Source organism: Phyllopteryx taeniolatus, chromosome 3 (assembly GCF_024500385.1).
Source record: "Phyllopteryx taeniolatus isolate TA_2022b chromosome 3, UOR_Ptae_1.2, whole genome shotgun sequence".
Taxonomy (NCBI): Eukaryota; Metazoa; Chordata; class Actinopteri; order Syngnathiformes; family Syngnathidae; genus Phyllopteryx; species Phyllopteryx taeniolatus.
The window spans coordinates 10,713,164-10,740,571 of record NC_084504.1 but is presented as its reverse complement, the minus strand read 5'-3'; the positions used below and the strand labels follow the sequence as shown (position 1 = coordinate 10,740,571).

The 27,408-nt window shown below is 42.0% G+C and overlaps 1 protein-coding gene across 18 annotated transcripts in view; it reads right to left on the bottom strand.

The window, feature by feature from the left end:
• LOC133475719 (uncharacterized) overlaps positions 1-27,408 on the bottom strand; it is an 88,997-nt gene that overhangs the window by 12,343 nt on the left and 49,246 nt on the right. For 15 of the 18 annotated variants that reach the window (XM_061769001.1, XM_061769016.1, XM_061769017.1 and 12 more), the window contains 20 exons: positions 25,504-25,626; positions 23,680-23,842; positions 23,345-23,537; positions 22,932-23,066; positions 20,720-22,778; positions 20,506-20,589; positions 18,419-18,970; positions 15,630-15,752; positions 14,030-14,192; positions 13,695-13,887; positions 13,282-13,416; positions 11,070-13,128; positions 10,856-10,939; positions 8,769-9,320; positions 5,919-6,041; positions 4,306-4,468; positions 3,971-4,163; positions 3,584-3,718; positions 3,340-3,427; positions 1,033-1,575 (listed from right to left, as the gene is read on the bottom strand). In XM_061769001.1, the coding sequence (XP_061624985.1) occupies positions 1,033-1,575; positions 3,340-3,427; positions 3,584-3,718; positions 3,971-4,163; positions 4,306-4,468; positions 5,919-6,041; positions 8,769-9,320; positions 10,856-10,939; positions 11,070-13,128; positions 13,282-13,416; positions 13,695-13,887; positions 14,030-14,192; positions 15,630-15,752; positions 18,419-18,970; positions 20,506-20,589; positions 20,720-22,778; positions 22,932-23,066; positions 23,345-23,537; positions 23,680-23,842; positions 25,504-25,626 (7,863 nt within the window). The remainder of the gene's footprint in view (positions 1-1,032; positions 1,576-3,339; positions 3,428-3,583; positions 3,719-3,970; positions 4,164-4,305; positions 4,469-5,918; positions 6,042-8,768; positions 9,321-10,855; positions 10,940-11,069; positions 13,129-13,281; positions 13,417-13,694; positions 13,888-14,029; positions 14,193-15,629; positions 15,753-18,418; positions 18,971-20,505; positions 20,590-20,719; positions 22,779-22,931; positions 23,067-23,344; positions 23,538-23,679; positions 23,843-25,503; positions 25,627-27,408) is intronic. The other 3 variants (XM_061769014.1, XM_061769015.1, XM_061769011.1) reach the window with 3 other exon arrangements.

Genomic DNA, 27,408 nt, shown 5'->3' with positions numbered 1-27,408 from the left:
GCAAGTTTAAAAAACGATAACCGATCGATCACAAGATGGAGCAATGTGTCGACTTGTTCATTTTCTGTAAATACTTGTGTACTGTATACTGAGTATCTTCGAATGTATTCTCTCTTCACGTCATGTATTCTAATCAGTCAGGTCAAACCAACAGTACAACATGACAAACAATGGGTGCTAACCTACTGGAATTAAATTACTTCACACACACTGAAACTTTAGAGCATGATTCGATAGAACGCCGGCATGTTTACGTACAACCAGAGAGGTGACACTCCACATCCCTAAAGGACAGGTCGTACCGGGTCGTTCAAAGACCTAGATTCCACTTTATGTCGGTTTTGAGTTACGAGTATGGTCATGGAACATATTAAACTTGTAAGTCAATGCACCACTGTAATTTGTTTTTTGTATCTTAGATTTTCATATATATATAAATAAATATATATATATATATATATATATATATATATATATATATTATATTAATTATGCGGTGCTAACGTGCATAACTATGGGTTGATGAGATGATTGTTTGAAGCCAAACTTGCAAAAATATTTTTTTGAAATTTAAATGTGTAATTTATTTATATAAATATGCTATACGTAAACATGAACGAAGCCTAAACATCAGATATCGTCATCTTTGGTAGCTCTGTGGTGACATTTAATGTTAAACAGGCTAAGCTTGGAGACATTTAAAGTTCCTACAGGTAATTTGTCCTAGTCTCCTGCTCTCCTGTGTGTGTTTTTGTGTCTAACCATAAATGACTTTTGAGAGAAGCTTGCACCACAAGTTGAGCAACGAGAAGGCTTTTCAAAGTGTGTTACCACAAATGACTTATGAAAGTTTTCGCAAACAATGAGCAACCAAGCTGTTTATCTCTGTGTGTCCAATATGTTTTTTTTTAGCTAAACGTTTGCAACAAATTGAGCAGGTAATTAAAAAAAAAAGTTTTTTAAGCTTTTGTGAGGTTTCCTTATTGTTAAGAGTCATCTCCTTTTCTGCGTATTCGAAGTGTTGGTTGTCACCTTTACAATCTATGTCCCTCGTCAAAGGTACTTTGTCACTGTCTGACAGTGGAGCCATGAGGTTGTCTGGTGGTGGTCCTCCACAGTGGTCTTCACTCGGACTGTGATGATGAAGCTCTGACCCCTCAAGTGGTTTCTCTTCTTTACTCTTCACAGAGACACCAGTCAGTGGCAACTTACTGACATCAAACTCCTCCTCTTCCTCTTTAACGTGGGGGAGTTGTGGATCCTCCTCTTCCTCTTGAATGTGGGCAGGCTGTGGATGCTTCTGTTCCTCCTTAATGTTGGGGAGCTTTGGATCGATCTCTTCCTCAATGTGTGGATCCTCCTCTTCTACTTTCACGTAAAGCAACTGTGGATCCTCCTCTTCCTTTTTAACGTGTGGCAACTGTGGATCCTCCTCTTCTTTTACGGGGGGAAGCTGTGGATGCATCTGTTCCTCTTTAATGTGGGGGGGCAGTGGATCCTCAAGCTCCAAACTGGAGCACCCCCCATGCAATTGAAGGTGAAGTTCTTCCTCATCACTAATCAGCTGCTGGATGTCTGCAGGACACAAGCAAGTCAGTGATGTTACGATAACTACTGCCAAATAGTCTACAAATTTTCTCGTAAAAATAATGTCATTGGGTGGAGAAAAACATATATACATATATAAAAATATAAATATAAATATTGGTAGACAGCCCCAGCACAGTCAGACAGTTTTAGCTTGGGCTGCAGCTAGGGGTGCCAGTATATGCGGTTGACTGTATAAACTTAGCCAACACTATAGATTTGGACCCTTCCGATTAATCGCGATAACGCACGTTGATGACGTCACTGTATCTGCCTCAGTATAAAATGACTTCAAACACGCCTGACTCTGGAGCTGGAGGATCTGCCAGTAATGTTTGATTTAACCAGCTGTGACCCAGTAAGAAAAAAGAAAAGTGCATCCATGTTGAAGAGTCACCCATCCTCGCTTTCCCCACTGTTCTTTTAGTAAAGGGAAGTAACTGAGGAGCATTACACTTGGACGAATCCAATGTTTTGAGTGATGCAGATGATATCAGTTCGTTCCACATTTTTACACTGTACGGAACGCCTTCGCATATTTTAAAGTACTGTCGTTGCGTCGGACATTTGCATTACTTTCAACCAACTTTGAAATCCTTTCCAAGCTGCATCCAATTTTGAGCGCCAAACTCAGGCTTTTGTATGTACGCGTTTCACAATTGTACCCTGCCGTGTCCTTCGCAGTCTGGACAACATGTATGAAATTTGACAGTCGCATATGATCTTTTATTATTTTCATAGGAGTGTTTTTTTCTGGAACATACGAGCAGCCTTCCCAACGCTCTCATTTGTTGACGCATGTACTCGTGTTTGGTGGCATCATGCCCATGCCTGTTGTAAAAATGTTGGCCATACTCCATGATCCAGGGATAAGATTTTACAGCTTCATAAACATCATCCATAATAATGCTGTTTATCAGTTTCCAAAGCTGTTCCTTAACTCCAGGTGGTGGAGGTGCAGTAAATCCACAGAGGCTGAATGCGCATTTTGCCAAAATTTGGCGGATTACTCGGTTTGAATTTGCAGAACATCATGTGCTTCCAAAGGGCATGTTTTAAAAAAAAGCTTTGACAAAATGTACAGTGTAAAAATGTATGCACTTGAGATTTGTCTTTTGATCGTTTGCGAGACATGGGAGTTCCAACGCCAGAATTTAAAACTTCAAATTGTGGGAAAGTTGCCCTGGTTTCTTAAACGTTCTAAACACATGCTTCTTTCATTTGAGCCTTTTGCAAAGGAGAGAGCCCTTGCCACCTCTGGCTTGTCTCTATGTGCACGCTCTAGGTATCTCGATATTTTTACAAACCCTGTCTTGCAGTACAAACAATACTGTTTTTTGATGTAAATTCTTGATCCATCCTCTTCTTTACAAACAGCAGGTACGCAAGGTAAATCCACAGACACTTTATCCAGGGAAGGGGACCTGTCTGGTAGATATTCCTCCATGTCAGGTGCTGAATCTTCTGACAGAGATCCAGTGTCTCTCCCTTCTCTCTCTTTTGTGGCGTTACCACTACTTGTGTCTGTTTTTGGGAAGGATACACTACATCTCTCTCTCTTACCAAAGGGACTTTTGTTTCTGATAGGGGAGCACCCTCTCTTAAGAGTAGGCTTCAAAGCGGCGTTACGTTCTTGCAGTGATGGACCCCCATCACTGTTCTCTACATTTAGAAATTTCTGCATCTTTCGTTTCTGGTCAATTGAGACATTAATGTTACTCGAGTTTGTATCAACAGAAGAAGGATCTTCACCATGTTTAGTAATGTATTCTTTACTACTGCCGTCCAAACTGGGATCAAGGAGTTTATCGGAATCCAATTCCATCTGCTCTTTTGTCTTCTAGAGGGGAAAAAAACAAAACAAAAACAGATTCCAAAATTAGACTCCATATCTATGATGTCCAAAAGAAATTCCATTTACATTTTCCCCAATGTACAAAATCCAACAGGATAATCCCAAAATATCTGGTCAATACTATATTTAAATTCAAAGTACCTGGCTGTTGCCATTTAGCTGGGAAGAACTGGTACATGGATTCTGAGATTCATTCGAATCTGACAACTCTACAAGATGAGGCGGAGGGATGATTCCAACTTTGTCTGATGAAAGAACTTCTGGCTCATCCAAGTCCTAGAAATAGTGAGGAAGTTATATAAGATACAACACATTTAGGATGTAAACATAAACATGACATCACCCAAAGTATGAATCAGGAAAACCTGTGCTTTAATAAGTCATACAAGACCACATAATATGGAGATTTTCTCTAATTTGCTAAATCTGATCAGAGGGAGAAACAGCAGTATTGAAACTATTACTACAACTAATTTAAGCCATATTTCTACTTCTCTGTCAATTCTTACTAACAATCGCGTCACAAACCTGTTTCGTCTGTGGTCCAGCCTTTCCTCCGAAGTCACATGTTATTTCTTCTCCTGGCTGAATGTCCCTCAAAGCAAATAAACAGAGGTGCGGTTTGTCCTTTGCTATGACCCTCTTCATTTGGCAATTTGGATGCTTGTAGTCAGCATTGACGAGTCGTCCAAGGCTGCCATCATACACGGATGCATCAATACTGGCAAAAGAAGAGAAACGAACTACTAAGCTTTGATCAAAATAAATGACCCCTTCTAACTTGCTATTACTCCGATTAGTAATAACTCCAAAACATAAACACATAAAACTGTGCATAAATGTACCATTCAATCAAACCTTACCACCATAGATCTCCTTTCCAACAGAAGTCAAACATGAAGACAGCACTTGCTTTGTGATAGGTCATCCTTCTCCATTTCGATTCTTCAGAATTAATTAACTCTCCTCTGTACTCCACCACAAAGTCTCCTTTTCGGAAAAAGGCTTTGGTAAACACTCCTCGACCTAGACAAAAGTGTCACAAATGTCATTTATTAATGACTTACAATTAACCAGTTAAGCTAATTTTATATAGAAATCATTATTATTATTATTATTATTATTTGATTAACACATTGACTAGCATGGACATTTCTATTCGTCAACTGGAATCCAACCGTTTAATGCCACCGATGTATATATTCGTCAAGTACATTTTTCTATGGGTAGGCTATAAATAGGGTCTTGCCAGCTTTTGTGTGAAATTCAGGTTTGTAAACCACTGTAATGATGACCAGATCACTGTAGATAGTGGCGCTGCATCGCTTTGTATCTGAGATCAGCACAGCTTTTCAGTGGAAGACAAGAATTAGGCGGTAAATCGCACCTTGTAAAATCGATGAGGGTGAGAAGTGCAAACACGTTAGGGAGTTGGACAAGTTTAGGTACCTGACACATGAACAGAGTATGTACATGTACGATATGTCGTCTTAGTTTGAGCTGTCACAAAAGTAACAGCTGTTCTGCTTGACACGTTTATCACAAAAAACTTGTTTTCTCTGCTTCTTTTTCCTATCCTCTATTAACAGTAATTTGTTAGTAAACAGTATCATTCTTTTCATACCTAGATTTTTAATCAAAAGACCATAACAAAGGTGTCAAACACAAGGCCCGGAGGCCAGATCCGGCCCATCATATAGTTTTATGTGACCCGTTAAAAGCAGATTATGTACTTCGTATTTCTTGGTTAAATCTGGACCGATATAAAATTGGCTTTGCTTTGAATAAAATTGAGATCCTGCAAGCATTTTTGTTACCTAACCCCTTTTTTAAATACATTCAATAACAGTTAAACTATTTTCCTTGACTTTTGATTTCTAAACAAATTATCCATCAATATTTTGCATTTAGTGTATATGGGGTGCCAATATTTTTTAGCATGACTTTATTGTCTATTATACATAGTCGTCTAAAAAAAAATCCTCTCACTATTCTGGCATTTAGCAAATATAGTAATTTTGGTAAGCCTAACTCACCTAAACTAGTGATCTCATCTGATTTCATGCCAGACAGTCAAGAAAAGAAAAGAAAACCGTCTCCTGATATAGGCAGCTCTGGGGTGCCAATATTTTTTAGCACCATTGTAATATGAATCAATTACACATTTATACGGTTTCTCTGTTATAGCGGCCCTCTGAGAGAAAACATAACTTCAATATGGCCCATTACAAAAATTTGGTTGACACCCCTGGACTATAAACACTGTCAATTTCTTCCCAAGTAACTGAGATGAAAAATATTTTAGACTGGCAAATTTCTGTGACTACCGTAGTCATCCTGATGAAGGGCGATTGGCACAATTAATGGATTCAAACCTCAATGAGTATATTATATACTCTACACAAGCAAGGTCATGTTGTTGCATTTGTCTGGTTGTAATTTTGGACCCGAAATGTGTACTGTAAACAAACAGTACCTTTCAACGAGTTCATGAATTGTACTTCCAATTCTTCCGTCTTGTCCAGTGCCTTCACTGCATGCTCTTGCGCATCCTGTAATGGTGGTTTCCTCCTGCTACTCCTTGTAGCCATTATAAATCCTATCATGAAATACAAAACCATTATAGTATGACCTCCCATCCCCAGACTCAAAGTATAAACAGAAGAAACTTGCAGCACAGATTGTTAACAATTAAACATTAAGGTGTTTGGCCAGGTGGAACGTCCTGGCCAATTAACTTATTTAGCATAACTTTTAATGGCAAAATGTTAAATACCAAACATGACTTTTGTCAGATCGTGTTTTTTTGCAGAGAAACATCTGTGCATTTAAAAAGTGCCATTTTGAAATGCAAACTGTGGTAAGCGGAAAATGTGTTTCGGAGGCTTGAGTAGTGTTTATCTTTTTTGTGTCCATCCATCCATCCATTTATTTGGGCTTATCCGGGGTCAGGTCACGGGGGAAGCAGCTTAAGCAGGGAAAGTCCAGACTTCCCTCTCGCCAACAAATTTTCCCAGCTCTTCCGGGGGGGATCCCAAGGCATTCCGAGGCCAGCCGAGAGACCTAGTCTCTCCAGCGTGTCCTGGGTCATCGTCTGGGCCTCCTCCCGGTGGGATGTGCCCGGAACACCTCTCCAGGGAGGCGTCTGGGAGGCTTCCTAACGAGATACCCGAGCTAACTCATCTGGCTCCTCTCGATGCGGAGGAGCAGCGGCTGGACTCTGAGCCCCTCCCGGATGACAGAGCTTTTCACCCGATTTCTAAGGGAGACCTCGGACACCCCACTTGTATGCACGATCTTGTTCTTTCGGTCACTACTCAGAACTCATGACCATAGGTGAAGGTAGGAACGTAGATCGAATGGTAAACTGAGGTTTTTGCCTTTTGGCTCAGCTCCTTCTTCACCACGACAAACTGATACAGAGTCTGCATCACTGCAAACGCTGCACCAATCCACCTGTCGATCTTCTGCTCCATCATTCCCTCACTTGTGAAGAAGACCCTGAGATACTTTAACTCCTCCACTTGGGGTAGGATCTCTTCCTTGACTCGGAGAGGGCACTCCACCCTTTTCAGACTGCTGACCGTGGTGTTAGATTTGGAGATTTTCCGCCACGAGGGGCACCGACCACCTTGAAGGCCGCATCTCTGGTCGGCCACCTCAACAATGGAGGCTCAAAACATGGTCCACTCTGACTCAATGTCTCCTGCCTCCCGCAGGAAGGGGGAAAAGTTCTGTCGGAGGTGGTAGTTGAAACTTCTGACTCTGCCAGATGTTCCCAGCAGACCATCAAAAGGTCAGACCCGCATCTTCCCCCACCATCGGAGTCAATTCACCATCAGGTCGTGATCGATTGACCGCCCCCCGCCTCTCTCTTCATCCATATATCCAAGACATGCGCCCGCAAGTCCAATGACACGACCACAAAGTCGATAATCAAACTGCGGCCTCGAGTGTCCTGGCGCCGAGTGCACACGTGGACACCCTTATGTCTGAACATGGTGTTCGTTATGGACAGTTCGTGACAAGCAAAGAACTCCAATAACAGAACATCGCTCGGGTTCTTCCCAACCACGCCCCTCCAGGTTTCACCGTCATTGCTCATGTGAGCGTATTAGTCCTCCTGCAGAACCAGGGAGTCCCCAGCAGAAGCTCTCTCCAGCACCCCCTCCAAGGACTCCAAAAAGGGTCAGTACTCTGAGCTTCTGGTTCGTGCATAGGCACAAACAACATTCAGGACCTGTCCCCCCCAATCCGAAGGCAGAGGGAGGCTACCCTCTCGTCTACTGGGGGGAACCAAAATGTACAGGCACCGAGCTGGGGGGCAATCAGTATGCCCACACCTGCACGAGACCACTCACCGTGGGCAACTCCAGAGTGGAAGAGAGTCCAACCCCTCCCGATCAGACTGATACCGGAGCTCAAGCTGACGTGAGCCCAACTATGTCCAGTCGGAATGTCTTGATCTCACACATAAGCTCAGGCTGTTTCCCTGCCAGAGAGGTGACACAACACATCCCTAAAGGACAGGTCGTACCGGATCGTTCAAAGACCTAGGTTCCACTGTACGTGTGTTTTGAGTTACGAGAATGGTCATGGAACAAATTAAACTTGTAAGTCAATGCACCACTGTAAATTGTTTTTTGTATCTTAGATTTTCATATATATGGCTCCAAACTATTAATATAGGCACTGCAAACATTTTGGGGGACGTCAATCCGCTGTATGCGGAAGGTCATGTGACCAAACCCAGAAAACAGGTTCGTGGACTTTCTGTGTATGCTGTGCTAACGTGCATAACTACGGGTAATTGTCATGATTGTTTGAAGCCAAACTTGCACAAATATTATTTTCTTTAAAGTTAAAAGTGTAATTTATTTATATAGATATGGTATACATAAACATGAACGAAGCCTAAACATCAGATATTGTCATCTTTGGTAGCTCTGTGGTGACTTAATGTTAAACAGGCTAATGTTGGAGACATTTAAAGTTCCTACAGGTACTTTGTCCCATTTTCCTGCTCTCCTGCGTGTGTTTATGTGTCTAATCATAAATCATAAAACTTGCACCAAAAGTTGAGCAACTAGAAGGCTTTTCAAAGTGTGTTACCACAAATGGCATGAAAGTTTTCGCAAACAATGAGCAACCAAACTGTTTATCTCTGTGTTTCCATGGGTCCAATGTGCTTTTTTTTTTTAGCTAAACTTTTGCAACAAATTTAGCAGGTAATTAAAAAAAAAAATGTTTTAAGCTTTTGAGAGAGGTTTCCTTATTGTTAAGAGTCATCTCCTTTTCTGAGTTTTCCAAGTGTTGGTTGTCATACCTTTACAATCTTTGTCCCTCGTCAAAGATACTTTGTCACTGTCTGACAGTGGAGCCATGAGGTTGTCTGGTGGTGGTCCGCCACAGTGGTCTTTACTCGGACTGTGATGATGAAGCTCTGACCCCTCAAGTGGTTTCTCTTGTTTACTCTTCACAGAGCCACCAGTCAGTGGCAACTTACTGACACCAAGCTCCTCCTCTTCCTCTTTAACATGGGGGAGTTTTGGATCCTCCTCTTCCTCATGAATGTGGGCAGGCTGTGGATGCTTCTGTTCCTCCTTAATGTTGGGGAGCTTTGGATCAATCTCTTCCTCCTCAACGTGTGGGGGCTGTGGATCCTCCTCTTCTACTTTAACGTAAGACAACTGTGGATCCTCCTGTTCCTTTTTAACGTGGGGTAACTGTGGATCCTCCTCTTCTTTTATGTGGGGAAGCTGTGGATGCTTCTGTTCTTCTTTAATGCGCGGGGGCAGTGGATCCTCATGCTCCAAACTGGAGCACCCCCCATGCAGAGGGTGAAGTTCTTCCTCATCACTAATCAGCTGCTGGATGTCTGCAGGACACAAGCAAGTTAGTGATGTTACGATAACTACTGCCAAATAATCGACACATTTTCGAGTAAAAGTAATGTTATTGGGTAGAGAAAAAATTATATATATATAAAAATATAAATATCCATATTGGTAGACAGCCCCAGCACAGAGACAGTTTTAGCTTGGGCTAGATTTTCTAGACATGACTGATGCCACAACTATATCCCCATCCTTACTTTGGGAAACAGAGAAAGCGGTAATTAGAGGCAAAAGCTTTTCATACGCTTCCTCCAAGAATTTTTTTTTAAAGCAAATTGGAGATGAAAATCGAACAACTCAGAGGAATACGCAATGAATCCGACAGACCTACTTAGGAACCGACTTTATAATGCTAAAAACTTGATTGCAAATTTATAAAAAGCAGAGTTCCTACGACAACAGCTAAGATACACTAATTTCGAGCACAACAATAAATCGTGAAAATTTCTCGCAAACCAACTTCAACATAAAGAAAAAACACAAATTAAACTTAAACCTATTCAAATGGAAAATTTACTCAATCACCACAGGATATTAATCAGACATGCAAACACCAAAGGTATGAAAAAGGTGGCAAAAAAAACAAAAACATTGGAGCGGGGTCTGGAGCCCCCGCACAGAATCTTTTTTTATTTTAACATAAATTAAGCAATCTGGAAGACTGAAGAGAACGATAAGGCACAATAAATTTTCTTCATGAAGAAAAACATTTATTTACACCACTCAAGTACATGTTGATGTACAAATTTTAGATGAAAATAATATTTGCCTCATTTTTGCTTTTTTGTTTCGGCCTCCAACTTGAACCAGTTTCATCTCCACCTGCACCATTAATAGCATCCTCCTCTTGAAGCACTCTCATTCTTAAAAAGAATTGACTAAAATATTTTTGTTTCACTTCATTTTTCACTATTACCAACTTCAAAGGCTAATCCTAAATGCATCCTCCAGGAAAATATTAAGTACAATATTTTTGTGTTTTTATTGGCCATTTCTGAATTTGAAGTTAGGTCATTCTGTGTTGTAATCCCGGAATTTCTATACAATGGTCATTGCCACGCGGCCATTTTTTCCTCACGTATGCCGCAGTAACAGACCATCTATATTCAGTATTATGGTACTTCTTGTGATCACGTGACCAGAATGAGCCAATCAAATAGTTTGTTCACCGAAAGAGACCTGTGGACTTAAAAGCAGCGGGACGCTGTATTGCCTGTTCAAAAGGAAAGTTAACAAGGAATGGATGGACCAGTACTTTTCTGTTCTTCCAGAAGCCAGCTAGAAACTGTTGCGTCTCATATGTTGCGAGACCATGGCTTTATTAACATTAAGCAGCACTTCAAAATCAAAGACATACCCTAAGTTCAACCAAACATATCCGATGAACCAGGTGGTGAGAACTCTGAATAGCAAATGAATGTGCCTTCTGGATAGCCTGGCCGTTTGCAGCGCATTTGCCCCTGTCGGCCACTGTACAAGGCACCACTGTATTCTCCACCTATTAAGGAACATTTACCCAGTGAGTCTGACTCATAGGCTGGCTCAGCATCACCTGGTTCCTCAGGGTCACGATCCTGGTCGCTGTACATATGCACATCCTCTGTAGAGAATGAGAACATAGGGTTGAAAATGACTCAAGTGGAAAAACTGCATCACATTCTCAAATAATGCCAAAACTAATTAGTCCAAATATGCAGATTGTATTTATAAGTCAAAAAAATATTTGGTACCCGCAGGATCAATGTTGACGTCATCGAGAGACTTGCCCTTGAATTGAGCCAGACGTCCCTGTTCTCGAGCCATTAGGACTTCGCTAATTTTTGCTAGCTGGAGTATGCCCTCAGGAAGTCTGTAAAACTGTTGTTGCAAGGTTACATCATGTCCCAGAAAATTAGCTAGTTGATCCAGCTCGGGATTAGTGAGATTAAGGACCTGTGACAAGGTTCCCATTTGTTTGTGTAATTTTTTTGAGCTCAGACTTTCTGGCCTCTTTGCTCCACAGACTTTGGCGAAGTTACGAAGAGTGTCAGATCCACGGTAGCAAATCAAACTGGATGGTCTCGCAAATAGGTAAGTGTTTTCTGGTAAAATCCCACATTCATTCCTTTTTCGGACAAGGAGGTCCAATGTCTGGTGCATCACTGGGGTCAAAAGTACAGGAACATTTCTGTCCGCTTGACCGCTTATTTCTATTCTCCAGAAATGCTGAAAGAGTCTCTTCTCCAGATCGGAGAGTGCAAAGTTCACATCCTCCTGAGGGTCTGATTGCGTGGAAGACAAATGGGCAGAAAGTGGAATTTTTGAGACTTCTCCAGCTCTTGGTCTGTTGAACAAAATGATTTGGGTCAAAATGACCTTTGTCAGTTCTGCATATGTCATGGGGGAGGATTCTGAGGATAGTTTTCTGAAAAGATCTTGTTGCTGAGTATCTAAAAATGAATGGAGAGTCTGCACATCTTTAGTGAAGGGAAGTAACTGAGGAGCATTACACTTTGACGAATTCAATGTTTTGAGTGATGCAGATGATATCAGTTCGTTCCACCTGGTTTTATACACTGTACGGAACGCCTTCGCATATTTTAAAGTACTGTCGTTGCGTCGGACATTTGCATTACTTTCAACCAACTTTGAAATCCTTTCCAAGCTGCATCCAATTTTGAGCGCCAAACTCGGGCTTTTGTATGTACGCGTTTCACAATTGTACCCTGCCGTGTCCTTCGCAGCCTGGACAACATGCATGAAATTTGACGGTCGCATATGATCTTTTATTGTTTTCATAGGAGTGTTTTTTCTGGAACATACGAGCAGCCTTCCCAACGCTCTCATTTGTTGACGGATGCACTCGTGTTTGGTGGCATCATGCCTGTCCCTGTTGTACAAATATTGGCAATACTCCATGATCCAGGGATCAGAGTTTACAGATTCATAAACATCATCCATAATCATGCTGTTTATCAGTTTCCAAAGCTGTTCCTTAACTCCAGGTGGTGGAGGTGCAGTAAATCCACAAAGAGGCTGAAAGCGGATTTTGCCAAAATTTGGCAGATTACTAGGTTTGTCTTTTGGTCGTTTACGAGACACGGGAGTGCCAACGCCAGAATTTAAAACTTCAAAATTGTGGGGAAAGTTGCTCTGGTTTCTTAAACGTTCTAAACACATGCTTCTTCCCTTTGAGCGTTTTGCAAAGGAGAGAGCCCGTGCCACCTCTGGCTTGTCTCTATGTGCACGCTCTAGGTGTCTCGATAGTTTTACAAACTCTGTCTTGCAGTACAAACAATACTGTTTTTTGTTGTAAATTCTTGATCCAACCTCTTTTTTACAAACAGCAGGTACGCAAGGAAAATCCACAGACACTTTATCCAGGGAAGGGGACCTCTCTGGTAGATATTCCTCCATGTCAGGTGCTGAATCTTCCGACAGAGATCCAGTGTCTCCCAGTTCTCTCTCTTTTGTGGCATTACCACTACTTGTGTCTGTTTTTGGGCAGGATACACTACATCTCTTTCTCTTACCAGAGGCACTTTTGTTTCTGATAGGGGAGCACCCTCTCTTAAGAGTAGGCTTCAAAGCGGCGTCACGTTCTTGCAGTGATGGACACTCATCACTGTTCTCTACATTTGGAAATCTCTGCATCTTTCGTTTCTGGTCAATTGATACATTAATGTTACTCGAGTTTGTATCAACAGAAGAAGGATCTTCACCACGCTTAGTAATGTATTCTTTACTACTGCCGTCCAAGCTGGGATCAAGGAGTTTATCGGAATCCAATTCCATCTGCTCTTTTGTCTTCTAGAGGGGAAAAAAACAAAACAAAAACAGATTCCAAAATTAGACTCCATATCTATGTCCAAAAGAAATTCAATTTACATTTTCCCCAATGTACAAAATCCAATGGGAGAATCCCAAAATATCTGTTCAATACTATATTTAAATTTAAATTACCTGGCTGTTGCCATTTAGCTGGGAAGAACTGGTACATGGATTCTGAGATTCATTCGAATCTGACAACTCTACAAGATGAGGCGGAGGGATGAGTCCAACTTTGTCTGATGAAAGAACTTCTGGCTCATCCAAGTCCTAGAAATAGTGAGGAAGTTATATAAGAAACAACACATTTAGGATGTAAACAACAAACACATGAGACAACCCAACGTATGAATCAGGAAAACCTGTGCTTGTTACTTTAATAAGTCATACAAGACCACATAATATAGAGATTTTCTCAAAATTGCTAAATCTGATCAGAGGGAGAAACAGCAGTATTGAAACCAAGAAACAAAAATAATTCTAGTGGTTCCAATTTAAGCCATATTTCTACTTCTCTTTCAATTCTTACGAACAATCACGTCACAAACCTGTTTCGACTGTGGTCCAGCCTTTTCTCCGAGGTCAAATGTTATTTCTTCTCCTGGCTGAATGTCCCTCAAAGCAAATAAACAGAGGTGTGGTTTGTCCTTTGCTATGACCCTCTTCATTTGGCAATTTGGATGCCTGTCGTCAGCATTGACAAGTCGTCCAAGGCTGCCATCATACACGGATGCATCAATACTGGCAAAAGAAGAGAAACGAACTACTAAGCTTTGATCAAAATAAATGACCCCTTCTAACTTGCTATTACTCCGATTAGTAATAACTCCAAAACATAAACACATAAAACTGTGCATAAATGTACCATTCAATCAAACCTTACCACCATAGATCTTCTTTCCAACAGAAGTCAAACATGAAGACAGCACTTGCTTTGTGATAGGTCATCCTTCTCCTTTTCGATTCTTCAGAATTAATTAACTCTCCTCTGTACTCCACCACAAAGTCTCCTTTTCGGAAAAAGGCTTTGGCAAACACCCCTCGACCTAGACACAAGTGTCACAAATGTCATTTATTAATGACTTACAATTAACCAGTTAAGCTAATTTTATATAGAAATCATTATTATTATTTGATTAACACATTGACTAGCATGGACATTTCTATTCGTCAACTGGAATCCAACCGTTTAATGCCACCGATGTATATATTCGTCAAGTACATTTTTCTATGGGTAGGCTATAAATAGGGTCTTGCCAGCTTTTGTGTGAAATTCAGGTTTGTAAACCACTGTAATGATGACCAGATCACTGTAGATAGTGGCGCTGCATCGCTTTGTATCTGAGATCAGCACAGCTTTTCAGTGGAAGACAAGAATTAGGCGGTAAATCGCACCTTGTAAAATCGATGAGGGTGAGAAGTGCAAACACGTTAGGGAGTTGGACAAGTTTAGGTACCTGACACATGAACAGAGTATGTACATGTACGATATGTCGTCTTAGTTTGAGCTGTCACAAAAGTAACAGCTGTTCTGCTTGACACGTTTATCACAAAAAACTTGTTTTCTCTGCTTCTTTTTCCTATCCTCTATTAACAGTAATTTGTTAGTAAACAGTATCATTCTTTTCATACCTAGATTTTTAATCAAAAGACCATAACAAAGGTGTCAAACACAAGGCCCGGAGGCCAGATCCGGCCCATCATATCATTTTATGTGACCCGTTAAAAGCAGATTATGTACTTCGTATTTCTTGGTTAAATCTGGACCGATATAAAATTGGCTTTGCTTTGAATAAAATTGAGATCCTGCAAGCATTTTTGTTACCTAACCCCTTTTTTAACTACATTCAATAACAGTTAAACTATTTTCCTTGACTTTTGATTTCTAAACAAATTATCCATCAATATTTAGCATTTAGTGTATATGGGGTGCCAATATTTTTTAGCATGACTTTATTGTCTATTATACATAGTCGTCTAAAAAAAATCCTCTCACTATTCTGGCATTTAGCAAATATAGTAATTTTGGTAAGCCTAACTCACCTAAACTAGTGATCTCATCTGATTTCATGCCAGACAGTCAAGAAAAGAAAAAAAAACCGTCTCCTGATATAGGCAGCTCTGGGGTGCCAATATTTTTTAGCACCATTGTAATATGAATCAATTACACATTTATACGGTTTCTCTGTTATAGCGGCCCTCTGAGAGAAAACATAACTTCAATATGGCCCATTACAAAAATTTGGTTGACACCCCTGGACTATAAACACTGTCAATTTCTTCCCAAGTAACTGAGATGAAAAATATTTTAGACTGGCAAATTTCTGTGACTACCGTAGTCATCCTGATGAAGGGCGATTGGCACAATTAATGGATTCAAACCTCAATGAGTATATTATATACTCTACACAAGCAAGGTCATGTTGTTGCATTTGTCTGGTTGTAATTTTGGACCCGAAATGTGTACTGTAAACAAACAGTACCTTTCAACGAGTTCATGAATTGTACTTCCAATTCTTCCGTCTTGTCCAGTGCCTTCACTGCATGCTCTTGCGCATCCTGTAATGGTGGTTTCCTCCTGCTACTCCTTGTAGCCATTATAAATCCTATCATGAAATACAAAACCATTATAGTATGACCTCCCATCCCCAGACTCAAAGTATAAACAGAAGAAACTTGCAGCACAGATTGTTAACAATTAAACATTAAGGTGTTTGGCCAGGTGGAACGTCCTGGCCAATTAACTTATTTAGCATAACTTTTAATGGCAAAATGTTAAATACCAAACATGACTTTTGTCAGATCGTGTTTTTTTTGCAGAGAAACATCTGTGCATTTAAAAAGTGCCATTTTGAAATGCAAACTGTGGTAAGCGGAAAATGTGTTTCGGAGGCTTGAGTAGTGTTTATCTTTTTTGTGTCCATCCATCCATCCATTTATTTGCGCTTATCCGGGGTCAGGTCACGGGGGAAGCAGCTTAAGCAGGGAAAGTCCAGACTTCCCTCTCGCCAACAAATTTTCCCAGCTCTTCCGGGGGGGATCCCAAGGCATTCCGAGGCCAGCCGAGAGACGTAGTCTCTCCAGCGTGTCCTGGGTCATCGTCCGGGCCTCCTCCCGGTGGGATGTGCCCGGAACACCTCTCCAGGGAGGCGTCTGGGAGGCTTCCTAACGAGATACCCGAGCTAACTCATCTGGCTCCTCTCGATGCGGAGGAGCAGCGGCTGGACTCTGAGCCCCTCCCGGATGACAGAGCTTTTCACCCGATTTCTAAGGGAGACCCCGGACACCCCACTTGTATGCACGATCTTGTTCTTTCGGTCACTACTCAGACCATAGGTGAAGGTAGGAACGTAGATCGAATGGTAAACTGAGGGTTTTGCCTTTTGGCTCAGCTCCTTCTTCACCACGACAAACTGATACAGAGTCTGCATCACTGCAAACGCTGCACCAATCCACCTGTCGATCTTCTGCTCCATCATTCCCTCACTTGTGAAGAAGACCCTGAGATACTTTAACTCCTCCACTTGGGGTAGGATCTCTTCCTTGACTCGGAGAGGGCACTCCACCCTTTTCAGACTGCTGACCGTGGTGTTAGATTTGGAGATTTTCCGCCACGAGGGGCACCGACCACCTTGAAGGCCGCATCTCTGGTCGGCCACCTCAACAATGGAGGCTCAAAACATGGTCCACTCTGACTCAATGACTCTGCCAGATGTTCCCAGCAGACCATCAAAAGGTCAGACCCGCATCTTCCCCCACCATCGGAGCCAATTCACCATCAGGTCGTGATCGATTGACCGCCCCCCGCCTCTCTCTTCATCCATATATCCAAGACATGCGCCCGCAAGTCCAATGACACGACCACAAAGTCGATAATCAAACTGCGGCCTCGAGTGTCCTGGCGCCGAGTGCACACGTGGACACCCTTATGTCTGAACATGGTGTTCGTTATGGACAGTTCGTGACAAGCAAAGAACTCCAATAACAGAACATCGCTCGGGTTCTTCCCAACCACGCCCCTCCAGGTTTCACCGTCATTGCTCATGTGAGCGTATTAGTCCTCCTGCAGAACCAGGGAGTCCCCAGCAGAAGCTCTCTCCAGCACCCCCTCCAAGGACTCCAAAAAGGGTCAGTACTCTGAGCTGCTGGTTCGTGCATAGGCACAAACAACATTCAGGACCTGTCCCCCCCAATCCGAAGGCAGAGGGAGGCTACCCTCTCGTCTACTGGGGGGGAACCAAAATGTACAGGCACCGAGCTGGGGGGCAATCAGTATGCCCACACCTGCACGGGACCACTCACCGTGGGCAACTCCAGAGTGGAAGAGAGTCCAACCCCTCCCGATCAGACTGATACCGGAGCTCAAGCTGACGTGAGCCCAACTATGTCCAGTCGGAATGTCTTGATCTCACACATAAGCTCAGGCTGTTTCCCTGCCAGAGAGGTGACACAACACATCCCTAAAGGACAGGTCGTTCAAAGACCTAGGTTCCACTGTACGTGTGTTTTGAGTTACGAGAATGGTCATGGAACATATTAAACTTGTAAGTCAATGCACCACTGTAAATTGTTTTTTGTATCTTAGATTTTCATATATATATATATGGCTCCAAACTATTAATGTAGGCACTGGAAACATTTTGGGGGACCTCAATACGCTGTATGCGGAAGGTCATGTGACCAAACCCAGAAAACAGGTTCGTGGACTTTCTGTGTATGCTGTGCTAACGTGCATAACTACGGGTAATTGTCATGATTGTTTGAAGCCAAACTTGCACAAATATTATTTTCTTTAAAGTTAAAAGTGTAATTTATTTATATAGATATGGTATACATAAACATGAACGAAGCCTAAACATCAGATATTGTCATCTTTGGTAGCTCTGTGGTGACTTAATGTTAAACAGGCTAATCTTGGAGACATTTAAAGTTCCTACAGGTACTTTGTCCCATTTTCCTGCTCTCCTGCGTGTGTTTATGTGTCTAATCATAAATGACTTTTGAGAGAAAACTTGCACCAAAAGTTGAGCAACTAGAAGGCTTTTCAAAGTGTGTTACCACAAATGGCATGAAAGTTTTCGCAAACAATGAGCAACCAAACTGTTTATCTCTGTGTTTCCATGGGTCCAATGTGCTTTTTTTTTTTAGCTAAACTTTTGCAACAAATTTAGCAGGTAATTAAAAAAAAAAATGTTTTAAGCTTTTGAGAGAGGTTTCCTTATTGTTAAGAGTCATCTCCTTTTCTGAGTTTTCCAAGTGTTGGTTGTCATACCTTTACAATCTTTGTCCCTCGTCAAAGATACTTTGTCACTGTCTGACAGTGGAGCCATGAGGTTGTCTGGTGGTGGTCCGCCACAGTGGTCTTTACTCGGACTGTGATGATGAAGCTCTGACCCCTCAAGTGGTTTCTCTTGTTTACACTTCACAGAGCCACCAGTCAGTGGCAACTTACTGACACCAAGCTCCTCCTCTTCCTCTTTAACATGGGGGAGTTTTGGATCCTCCTCTTCCTCATGAATGTGGGCAGGCTGTGGATGCTTCTGTTCCTCCTTAATGTTGGGGAGCTTTGGATCAATCTCTTCCTCCTCAACGTGTGGGGGCTGTGGATCCTCCTCTTCTACTTTAACGTAAGACAACTGTGGATCCTCCTGTTCCTTTTTAACGTGGGGTAACTGTGGATCCTCCTCTTCTTTTATGTGGGGAAGCTGTGGATGCTTCTGTTCTTCTTTAATGCGCGGGGGCAGTGGATCCTCATGCTCCAAACTGGAGCACCCCCCATGCAGAGGGTGAAGTTCTTCCTCATCACTAATCAGCTGCTGGATGTCTGCAGGACACAAGCAAGTTAGTGATGTTACGATAACTACTGCCAAATAATCGACACATTTTCGAGTAAAAGTAATGTTATTGGGTAGAGAAAAAATTATATATATATAAAAATATAAATATCCATATTGGTAGACAGCCCCAGCACAGAGACAGTTTTAGCTTGGGCTAGATTTTCTAGACATGACTGATGCCACAACTATATCCCCATCCTTACTTTGGGAAACAGAGAAAGCGGTAATTAGAGGCAAAAGCTTTTCATACGCTTCCTCCAAGATTTTTTTTTTAAAGCAAATTGGAGATGAAAATCGAACAACTCAGAGGAATACGCAATGAATCCGACAGACCTACTTAGGAACCGACTTTATAATGCTAAAAACTTGATAGCAAATTTATAAAAAGCAGAGTTCCTACGACAACAGCTAAGATACACTAATTTCGAGCACAACAATAAATCGTGAAAATTTCTCGCAAACCAACTTCAACATAAAGAAAAAACACAAATTAAACTTAAACCTATTCAAATGGAAAATTTACTCAATCACCACATGATATTAATCAGACATGCAAACACCAAAGGTATGAAAAAGGTGGCAAAAAAACCAAAAACATTGGAGCGGGGTCTGGAGCCCCCGCACAGAATCTTTTTTTATTTTAACATAAATTAAGCAATCTGGAAGACTGAAGAGAACGTTAAGGCACAATAAATGTTCTTCATGAAGAAAAACATGTATTTACACCACTCAAGTACATGTTGATGTACAAATTTTAGATGAAAATAATATTTGCCTCATTTTTGCTTTTTTGTTTCGGCCTCCAACTTGAACCAGTTTCATCTCCACCTGCACCATTAATAGCATCCTCCTCTTGAAGCACTCTCATTCTTAAAAAGAATTGACTAAAATATTTTTGTTTCACTTCATTTTTCACTATTACCAACTTCAAAGGCTAATCCTAAATGCATCCTCCAGGAAAATATTAAGTACTATATTTTTGTGTTTTTATTGGCCATTTCTGAATTTGAAGTTAGGTCATTCTGTGTTGTAATCCCGGAATTTCTATACAATGGTCATTGCCACGCGGCCATTTTTTCCTCACGTATGCCGCAGTAACAGACCATCTATATTCAGTATTATGGTACTACTTGTGATCACGTGACCAGAATGAGCCAATCAAATAGTTTGTTCACCGAAAGAGACCTGTGGACTTAAAAGCAGCGGGACGCTGTATTGCCTGTTCAAAAGGAAAGTTAACAAGGAATGGATGGACCAGTACTTTTCTGTTCTTCCAGAAGCCAGCTAGAAACTGTTGCGTCTCATATGTTGCGAGACCATGGCATTATTAACATTAAGCAGCACTTCAAAATCAAAGACATACCCTAAGTTCAACCAAACATATCCGATGAACCAGGTGGTGAGAACTCTGAATAGCAAATGAATGTGCCTTCTGGATAGCCTGGCCGTTTGCAGCGCATTTGCCCCTGTCGGCCACTGTACAAGGCACCACTGTATTCTCCACCTATTAAGGAACACTTACCCAGTGTGTCTGACTCATAGGCTGGCTCAGCATCACCTGGTTCCTCAGGGTCACGATCCTGGTCGCTGTACATATGCACATCCTCTGTAGAGAATGAGAACATAGGGTTGAAAATGACTCAAGTGGAAAAACTGCATCACATTCTCAAATAATGCCAAAACTAATTAGTCCAAATATGCAGATTGTATTTATAAGTCAAAAAAATATTTGGTACCCGCAGGATCAATGTTGACGTCATCGAGAGACTTGCCCTTGAATTGAGCCAGACGTCCCTGTTCTCGAGCCATTAGGACTTCGCTAATTTTTGCTAGCTGGAGTATGCCCTCAGGAAGTCTGTAAAACTGTTGTTGCAAGGTTACATCATGTCCCAGAAAATTAGCTAGTTGATCCAGCTCGGGATTAGTGAGATTAAGGACCTGTGACAAGGTTCCCATTTGTTTGTGTAATTTTTTTGAGCTCAGACTTTCTGGCCTCTTTGCTCCACAGACTTTGGCGAAGTTACGAAGAGTGTCAGATCCACGGTAGCAAATCAAACTGGATGGTCTCGCAAATAGGTAAGTGTTTTCTGGTAAAATCCCACATTCATTCCTTTTTCGGACAAGGAGGTCCAATGTCTGGTGCATCACTGGGGTCAAAAGTACAGGAACATTTCTGTCCGCTTGACCGCTTATTTCTATTCTCCAGAAATGCTGAAAGAGTCTCTTCTCCAGATCGGAGAGTGCAAAGTTCACATCCTCCTGAGGGTCTGATTGCGTGGAAGACAAATGGGCAGAAAGTGGAATTTTTGAGACTTCTCCAGCTCTTGGTCTGTTGAACAAAATGATTTGGGTCAAAATGACCTTTGTCAGTTCTGCATATGTCATGGGGGAGGATTCTGAGGATAGTTTTCTGAAAAGATCTTGTTGCTGAGTATCTAAAAATGAATGGAGAGTCTGCACATCTTTAGTGAAGGGAAGTAACTGAGGAGCATTACACTTTGACGAATTCAATGTTTTGAGTGATGCAGATGATATCAGTTCGTTCCACCTGGTTTTATACACTGTACGGAACGCCTTCGCATATTTTAAAGTACTGTCGTTGCGTCGGACATTTGCATTACTTTCAACCAACTTTGAAATCCTTTCCAAGCTGCATCCAATTTTGAGCGCCAAACTCGGGCTTTTGTATGTACGCGTTTCACAATTGTACCCTGCCGTGTCCTTCGCAGCCTGGACAACATGCATGAAATTTGACGGTCGCATATGATCTTTTATTGTTTTCATAGGAGTGTTTTTTCTGGAACATACGAGCAGCCTTCCCAACGCTCTCATTTGTTGACGGATGCACTCGTGTTTGGTGGCATCATGCCTGTCCCTGTTGTACAAATATTGGCAATACTCCATGATCCAGGGATCAGAGTTTACAGATTCATAAACATCATCCATAATCATGCTGTTTATCAGTTTCCAAAGCTGTTCCTTAACTCCAGGTGGTGGAGGTGCAGTAAATCCACAAAGAGGCTGAAAGCGGATTTTGCCAAAATTTGGCAGATTACTAGGTTTGTCTTTTGGTCGTTTACGAGACACGGGAGTGCCAACGCCAGAATTTAAAACTTCAAAATTGTGGGGAAAGTTGCTCTGGTTTCTTAAACGTTCTAAACACATGCTTCTTCCCTTTGAGCGTTTTGCAAAGGAGAGAGCCCGTGCCACCTCTGGCTTGTCTCTATGTGCACGCTCTAGGTGTCTCGATAGTTTTACAAACTCTGTCTTGCAGTACAAACAATACTGTTTTTTGTTGTAAATTCTTGATCCAACCTCTTTTTTACAAACAGCAGGTACGCAAGGAAAATCCACAGACACTTTATCCAGGGAAGGGGACCTCTCTGGTAGATATTCCTCCATGTCAGGTGCTGAATCTTCCGACAGAGATCCAGTGTCTCCCAGTTCTCTCTCTTTTGTGGCATTACCACTACTTGTGTCTGTTTTTGGGCAGGATACACTACATCTCTTTCTCTTACCAGAGGCACTTTTGTTTCTGATAGGGGAGCATCCTCTCTTAAGAGTAGGCTTCAAAGCGGCGTCACGTTCTTGCAGTGATGGACACTCATCACTGTTCTCTACATTTGGAAATCTCTGCATCTTTCGTTTCTGGTCAATTGATACATTAATGTTACTCGAGTTTGTATCAACAGAAGAAGGATCTTCACCACGCTTAGTAATGTATTCTTTACTACTGCCGTCCAAGCTGGGATCAAGGAGTTTATCGGAATCCAATTCCATCTGCTCTTTTGTCTTCTAGAGGGGAAAAAAACAAAACAAAAACAGATTCCAAAATTAGACTCCATATCTATGTCCAAAAGAAATTCAATTTACATTTTCCCCAATGTACAAAATCCAATGGGAGAATCCCAAAATATCTGTTCAATACTATATTTAAATTTAAATTACCTGGCTGTTGCCATTTAGCTGGGAAGAACTGGTACATGGATTCTGAGATTCATTCGAATCTGACAACTCTACAAGATGAGGCGGAGGGATGAGTCCAACTTTGTCTGATGAAAGAACTTCTGGCTCATCCAAGTCCTAGAAATAGTGAGGAAGTTATATAAGAAACAACACATTTAGGATGTAAACAACAAACACATGAGACAACCCAACGTATGAATCAGGAAAACCTGTGCTTGTTACTTTAATAAGTCATACAAGACCACATAATATAGAGATTTTCTCAAAATTGCTAAATCTGATCAGAGGGAGAAACAGCAGTATTGAAACCAAGAAACAAAAATAATTCTAGTGGTTCCAATTTAAGCCATATTTCTACTTCTCTTTCAATTCTTACGAACAATCACGTCACAAACCTGTTTCGACTGTGGTCCAGCCTTTTCTCCGAGGTCAAATGTTATTTCTTCTCCTGGCTGAATGTCCCTCAAAGCAAATAAACAGAGGTGTGGTTTGTCCTTTGCTATGACCCTCTTCATTTGGCAATTTGGATGCCTGTCGTCAGCATTGACAAGTCGTCCAAGGCTGCCATCATACACGGATGCATCAATACTGGCAAAAGAAGAGAAACGAACTACTAAGCTTTGATCAAAATAAATGACCCCTTCTAACTTGCTATTACTCCGATTAGTAATAACTCCAAAACATAAACACATAAAACTGTGCATAAATGTACCATTCAATCAAACCTTACCACCATAGATCTTCTTTCCAACAGAAGTCAAACATGAAGACAGCACTTGCTTTGTGATAGGTCATCCTTCTCCTTTTCGATTCTTCAGAATTAATTAACTCTCCTCTGTACTCCACCACAAAGTCTCCTTTTTGGAAAAAGGCTTTGGCAAACACCCCTCGACCTAGACAAAAGTGTCACAAGTGTAATTTATTCATGACTTACAATTTACCAGTTCAGCTAATTTTATGTAGAAATCATTATTATTATTATTATTTGAGTAACACATTGACTGGCATGGACATTTCTATTAGTCAACTGGAATCCAACCGTTTAATGCCACCGATGTATATATTCGTCAAGTACATTTTTCTATGTACGGACGTTCAACTTGAGCTATGTGGTGAGTCAGTGTTGCTCTCTGTAAATTATTATTTTGCCATCAAAAGCCCATTCTCCGTCTCATTTTTGTCGTATTAGTTTGAGCTGGGCGGCACGGTGGACGACTGGTTTGAGCGTCTGCCTCACAGTTCTGAGGACCGGGGTTCTATCCCCGGCTCCGCCTGTGTGGAGTTTGCATGTTCTCCCCGTGCCTGCGTGGGTTGTCTCCGGGCACTCCGGTTTCCTCCCACATCCCAAAACATGCATGGTAGGTTAATTGACAACTCTAAATTGCCCGTAGGTGTGAATGTGAGTGTGAATGGTTGTTTGTTTGTTTGTGCCCTGCGATTGGCTGGCAACCAGTTCAGGGTGTACCATACGCCTCCTGCCCGATGATAGCTGGGATAGGCTCCAGCACGCCTGTGACCCGAGTGAGGAGAAGCGGCTCAGAAAATGGATGGATAGTTTGAGCTGTCACCAAAGTAAAAAATAGTCACTGTTCTGCTTGACACGTTTATCACAAAAAGCTTGTTTTCTCTCCTTTTTCCTAAACTCTATTAACAGTAATTTGTTATTAAACAGTATCATTCTTTTCATACCTAGATTTTTAATCAAAAGACCATAACAAAGGTGTCAAACACAAGGCCCGGAGGCCAGATCCGGCCCGTCATATCATTTTATGTGACACGTTAAATGCAGATTATGTACTTCATGTTTCTTGGTTAAATCTGGACCAATATAAAATTGGCTTCGCTTTTAATAAAATTGAGATCCTGCAAGCATTTTTGTTACCTAACTCCTTTTTGAAATACATTCAATAACAGTTGAACAAACTATTTTCCTTGACTTTTGATTTCTAAACAAATTATCCATCAATTTTTCGCATTTAGTGTATATGGGGTGCCAATATTTTTTAGCATGACTGCATTGTCTATTATATATAGTCGTCTAAAAAAATCCTCTCACTATTCTGGCATTTAGCAAATATAATAGTTTTGGGAAGCCTAACTCATCTAAAATGGCAAAGGTTTAGTCTGATGTCATGCAAGACAGTTAAAAAAAATAAAATAAAATAAAAAAAAGTCTCTTGATATAGGCAGCCCTGGGGTGGCAATATTTTTGAGCACCATAGTAATAGGAATCGATTACACATTTATACGGTTTCCCTGTCATAACGGCCCTCTGATGGAAGACATAAGTACAATATGGCCCATTACAAAAATTTGGTTGACACCCCTGGACTATAAACACTGTCAATTTCTTCCCAAGTAACTGAGATGAAAAATATTTTAGACTGGCAAATTTCTGTGACGACCGTAGTCATCCTGATGAAGGGCGATTGGGACAATTCATGGATTCAAACCTCAATGAGTATATTATATACTCTACACAAGCAAGGTCATGTTGTTGCATTTGTCTGGTTGTAATTTTGGACCCGAAATGTGTACTGTAAACAAACAGTACCTTTCAACGAGTTCATGAATTGTACTTCCAATTCTTCCGTCTTGTCCAGTGCCTTCACTGCATGCTCTTGCGCATCCTGTAATGGTGGTTTCCTCCTGCTACTCCTTGTAGCCATTATAAATCCTATCATGAAATACAAAACCATTATAGTATGACCTCCCATCCCCAGACTCAAAGTATAAACAGAAGAAACTTGCAGCACAGATTGTTAACAATTAAACATTAAGGTGTTTGGCTAGGTAGCACGTCCTGGCCAATTAACCTATTTAGCATAATTTTTAATGGAAAAATTTTAAATACCAAACGTGACTTCTGTCAGATTGTGTTTTTTTGCAAAGAAACATCTGTGCATTTAAAAAGTGCCATTTTGAAATACAAACTGTGATAAGCGGAAAATATATTTTGGAGGCTTGAGTAGTGTTTAGCTTTTTTGTGTGTCCATCCATCCATCCATTTACTTGCGCTTATCCGGGGTCAGGTCACGGGGGCAGCAGCTTAAGCAGGGAAAGTCCAGACTTCCCTCTCGCCAACAAATTCACCCAGCTCTTCCGGGGGTGATCCCAAGGCATTCCTAGGCCAGCCGAGAGACGTAGTCTCTCCAGCGTGTCCTGGGTCATCCTCTGGGCCTCCTCCTGGTGGGATGTGCCCGGAATACCTCACCAGGGAGGCGTCTGGGAGGCATCCTAACGAGATACCCGAGCTAACTCATCTGGTGCCTCTCGATGCGGAGGAGGAGCGGCTCGACTCTGAACCCCTCCCGGATGACAGAGCTTCTCACCCTATTTCTAAGGGAGACACCGGACACCCCGCTTGTATCCACGATCTTGTTCTTTCGGTCACTACTCAGAGCTCATGACCATAGGTGAAGGTAGGAACGTAGCTCGACTGGTAAACTGTGGGTTTTGCCTTTTGGCTCAGCTCCTTCTTCACCACGACAAACTGATACAGAGTCTGCATCACTGCAAACGGTGCACCGATCCACCTGTCCATCTTCTGCTCCAACATTCCCTCACTTGTGAAGAAGACCCAGAGATACTTTAACACCTCCACTTGGGGTACATCTCTTCCTTGACCCGGAGAGGGAAATCCACACTTTTTCCGACTGATGACCGTGGTGTCAGAATTGGAGGTGCAAATTTCCACGTCACCAGTGCGTTCGGGGACAGCCGCCACGAGGGGTGCCGACCACCTTGAAGGCCGCATCTCTGGTCGGCCACCTCAACAATGGAGGCTCAAAACATGGTCCACTCTGACTCAATGTCTCCCGCAGGAAGGGGGCAAAGTTCTGTCGGAGGTGGTAGTTAAAACTTCTGACGGGACTCTGCCAGACGTTCCCAGCAGACCCTCAAAAGGTCAGACCGGCATCTTCCCCCTCCATCGGAGCCAATTCACCACCAGGTCGTGATCCGATGACATGACCAGTCGATTATCAAACTGCGGCCGAGAGTGTCCTTGCGTCGAGTGCACGTGAACACCCTTTTGTCTGAACATGGTGTTCGTTATGGACAGTTCGAGACAAGCACAGAACATCGCTCGGGTTCTGATTTGGGGGGTGGGGTTCTTCACAATCACGCCACTCCAGGTTTCACCGTCATTGCTCATGTGAGCGTATTAGTCCTCCTGCAGGAGGAGGGAGTACCCAGCAGAAGCCTCCCTCCACCTTCGGGTGGGGGGACGGGTCCTGACTGTTGTTTGTGCCTATGCACCAAACAGCAGTTGAGAGGACCCAGCCTTTTTGGAGTCCTTAGAGGGGGTGCTTGAGAGCGCTCCCGCTGGGGACTCCATCGTTCTGCTGGGGGACTTCAATACTCACGTGGGCTATGACAGTGAGACCTGGAAGGGCGTGATTTGGAGGAACGGCCTCCCCGATCAGAACCCGAGTGGTGTTTCTGTTATTATACTTCT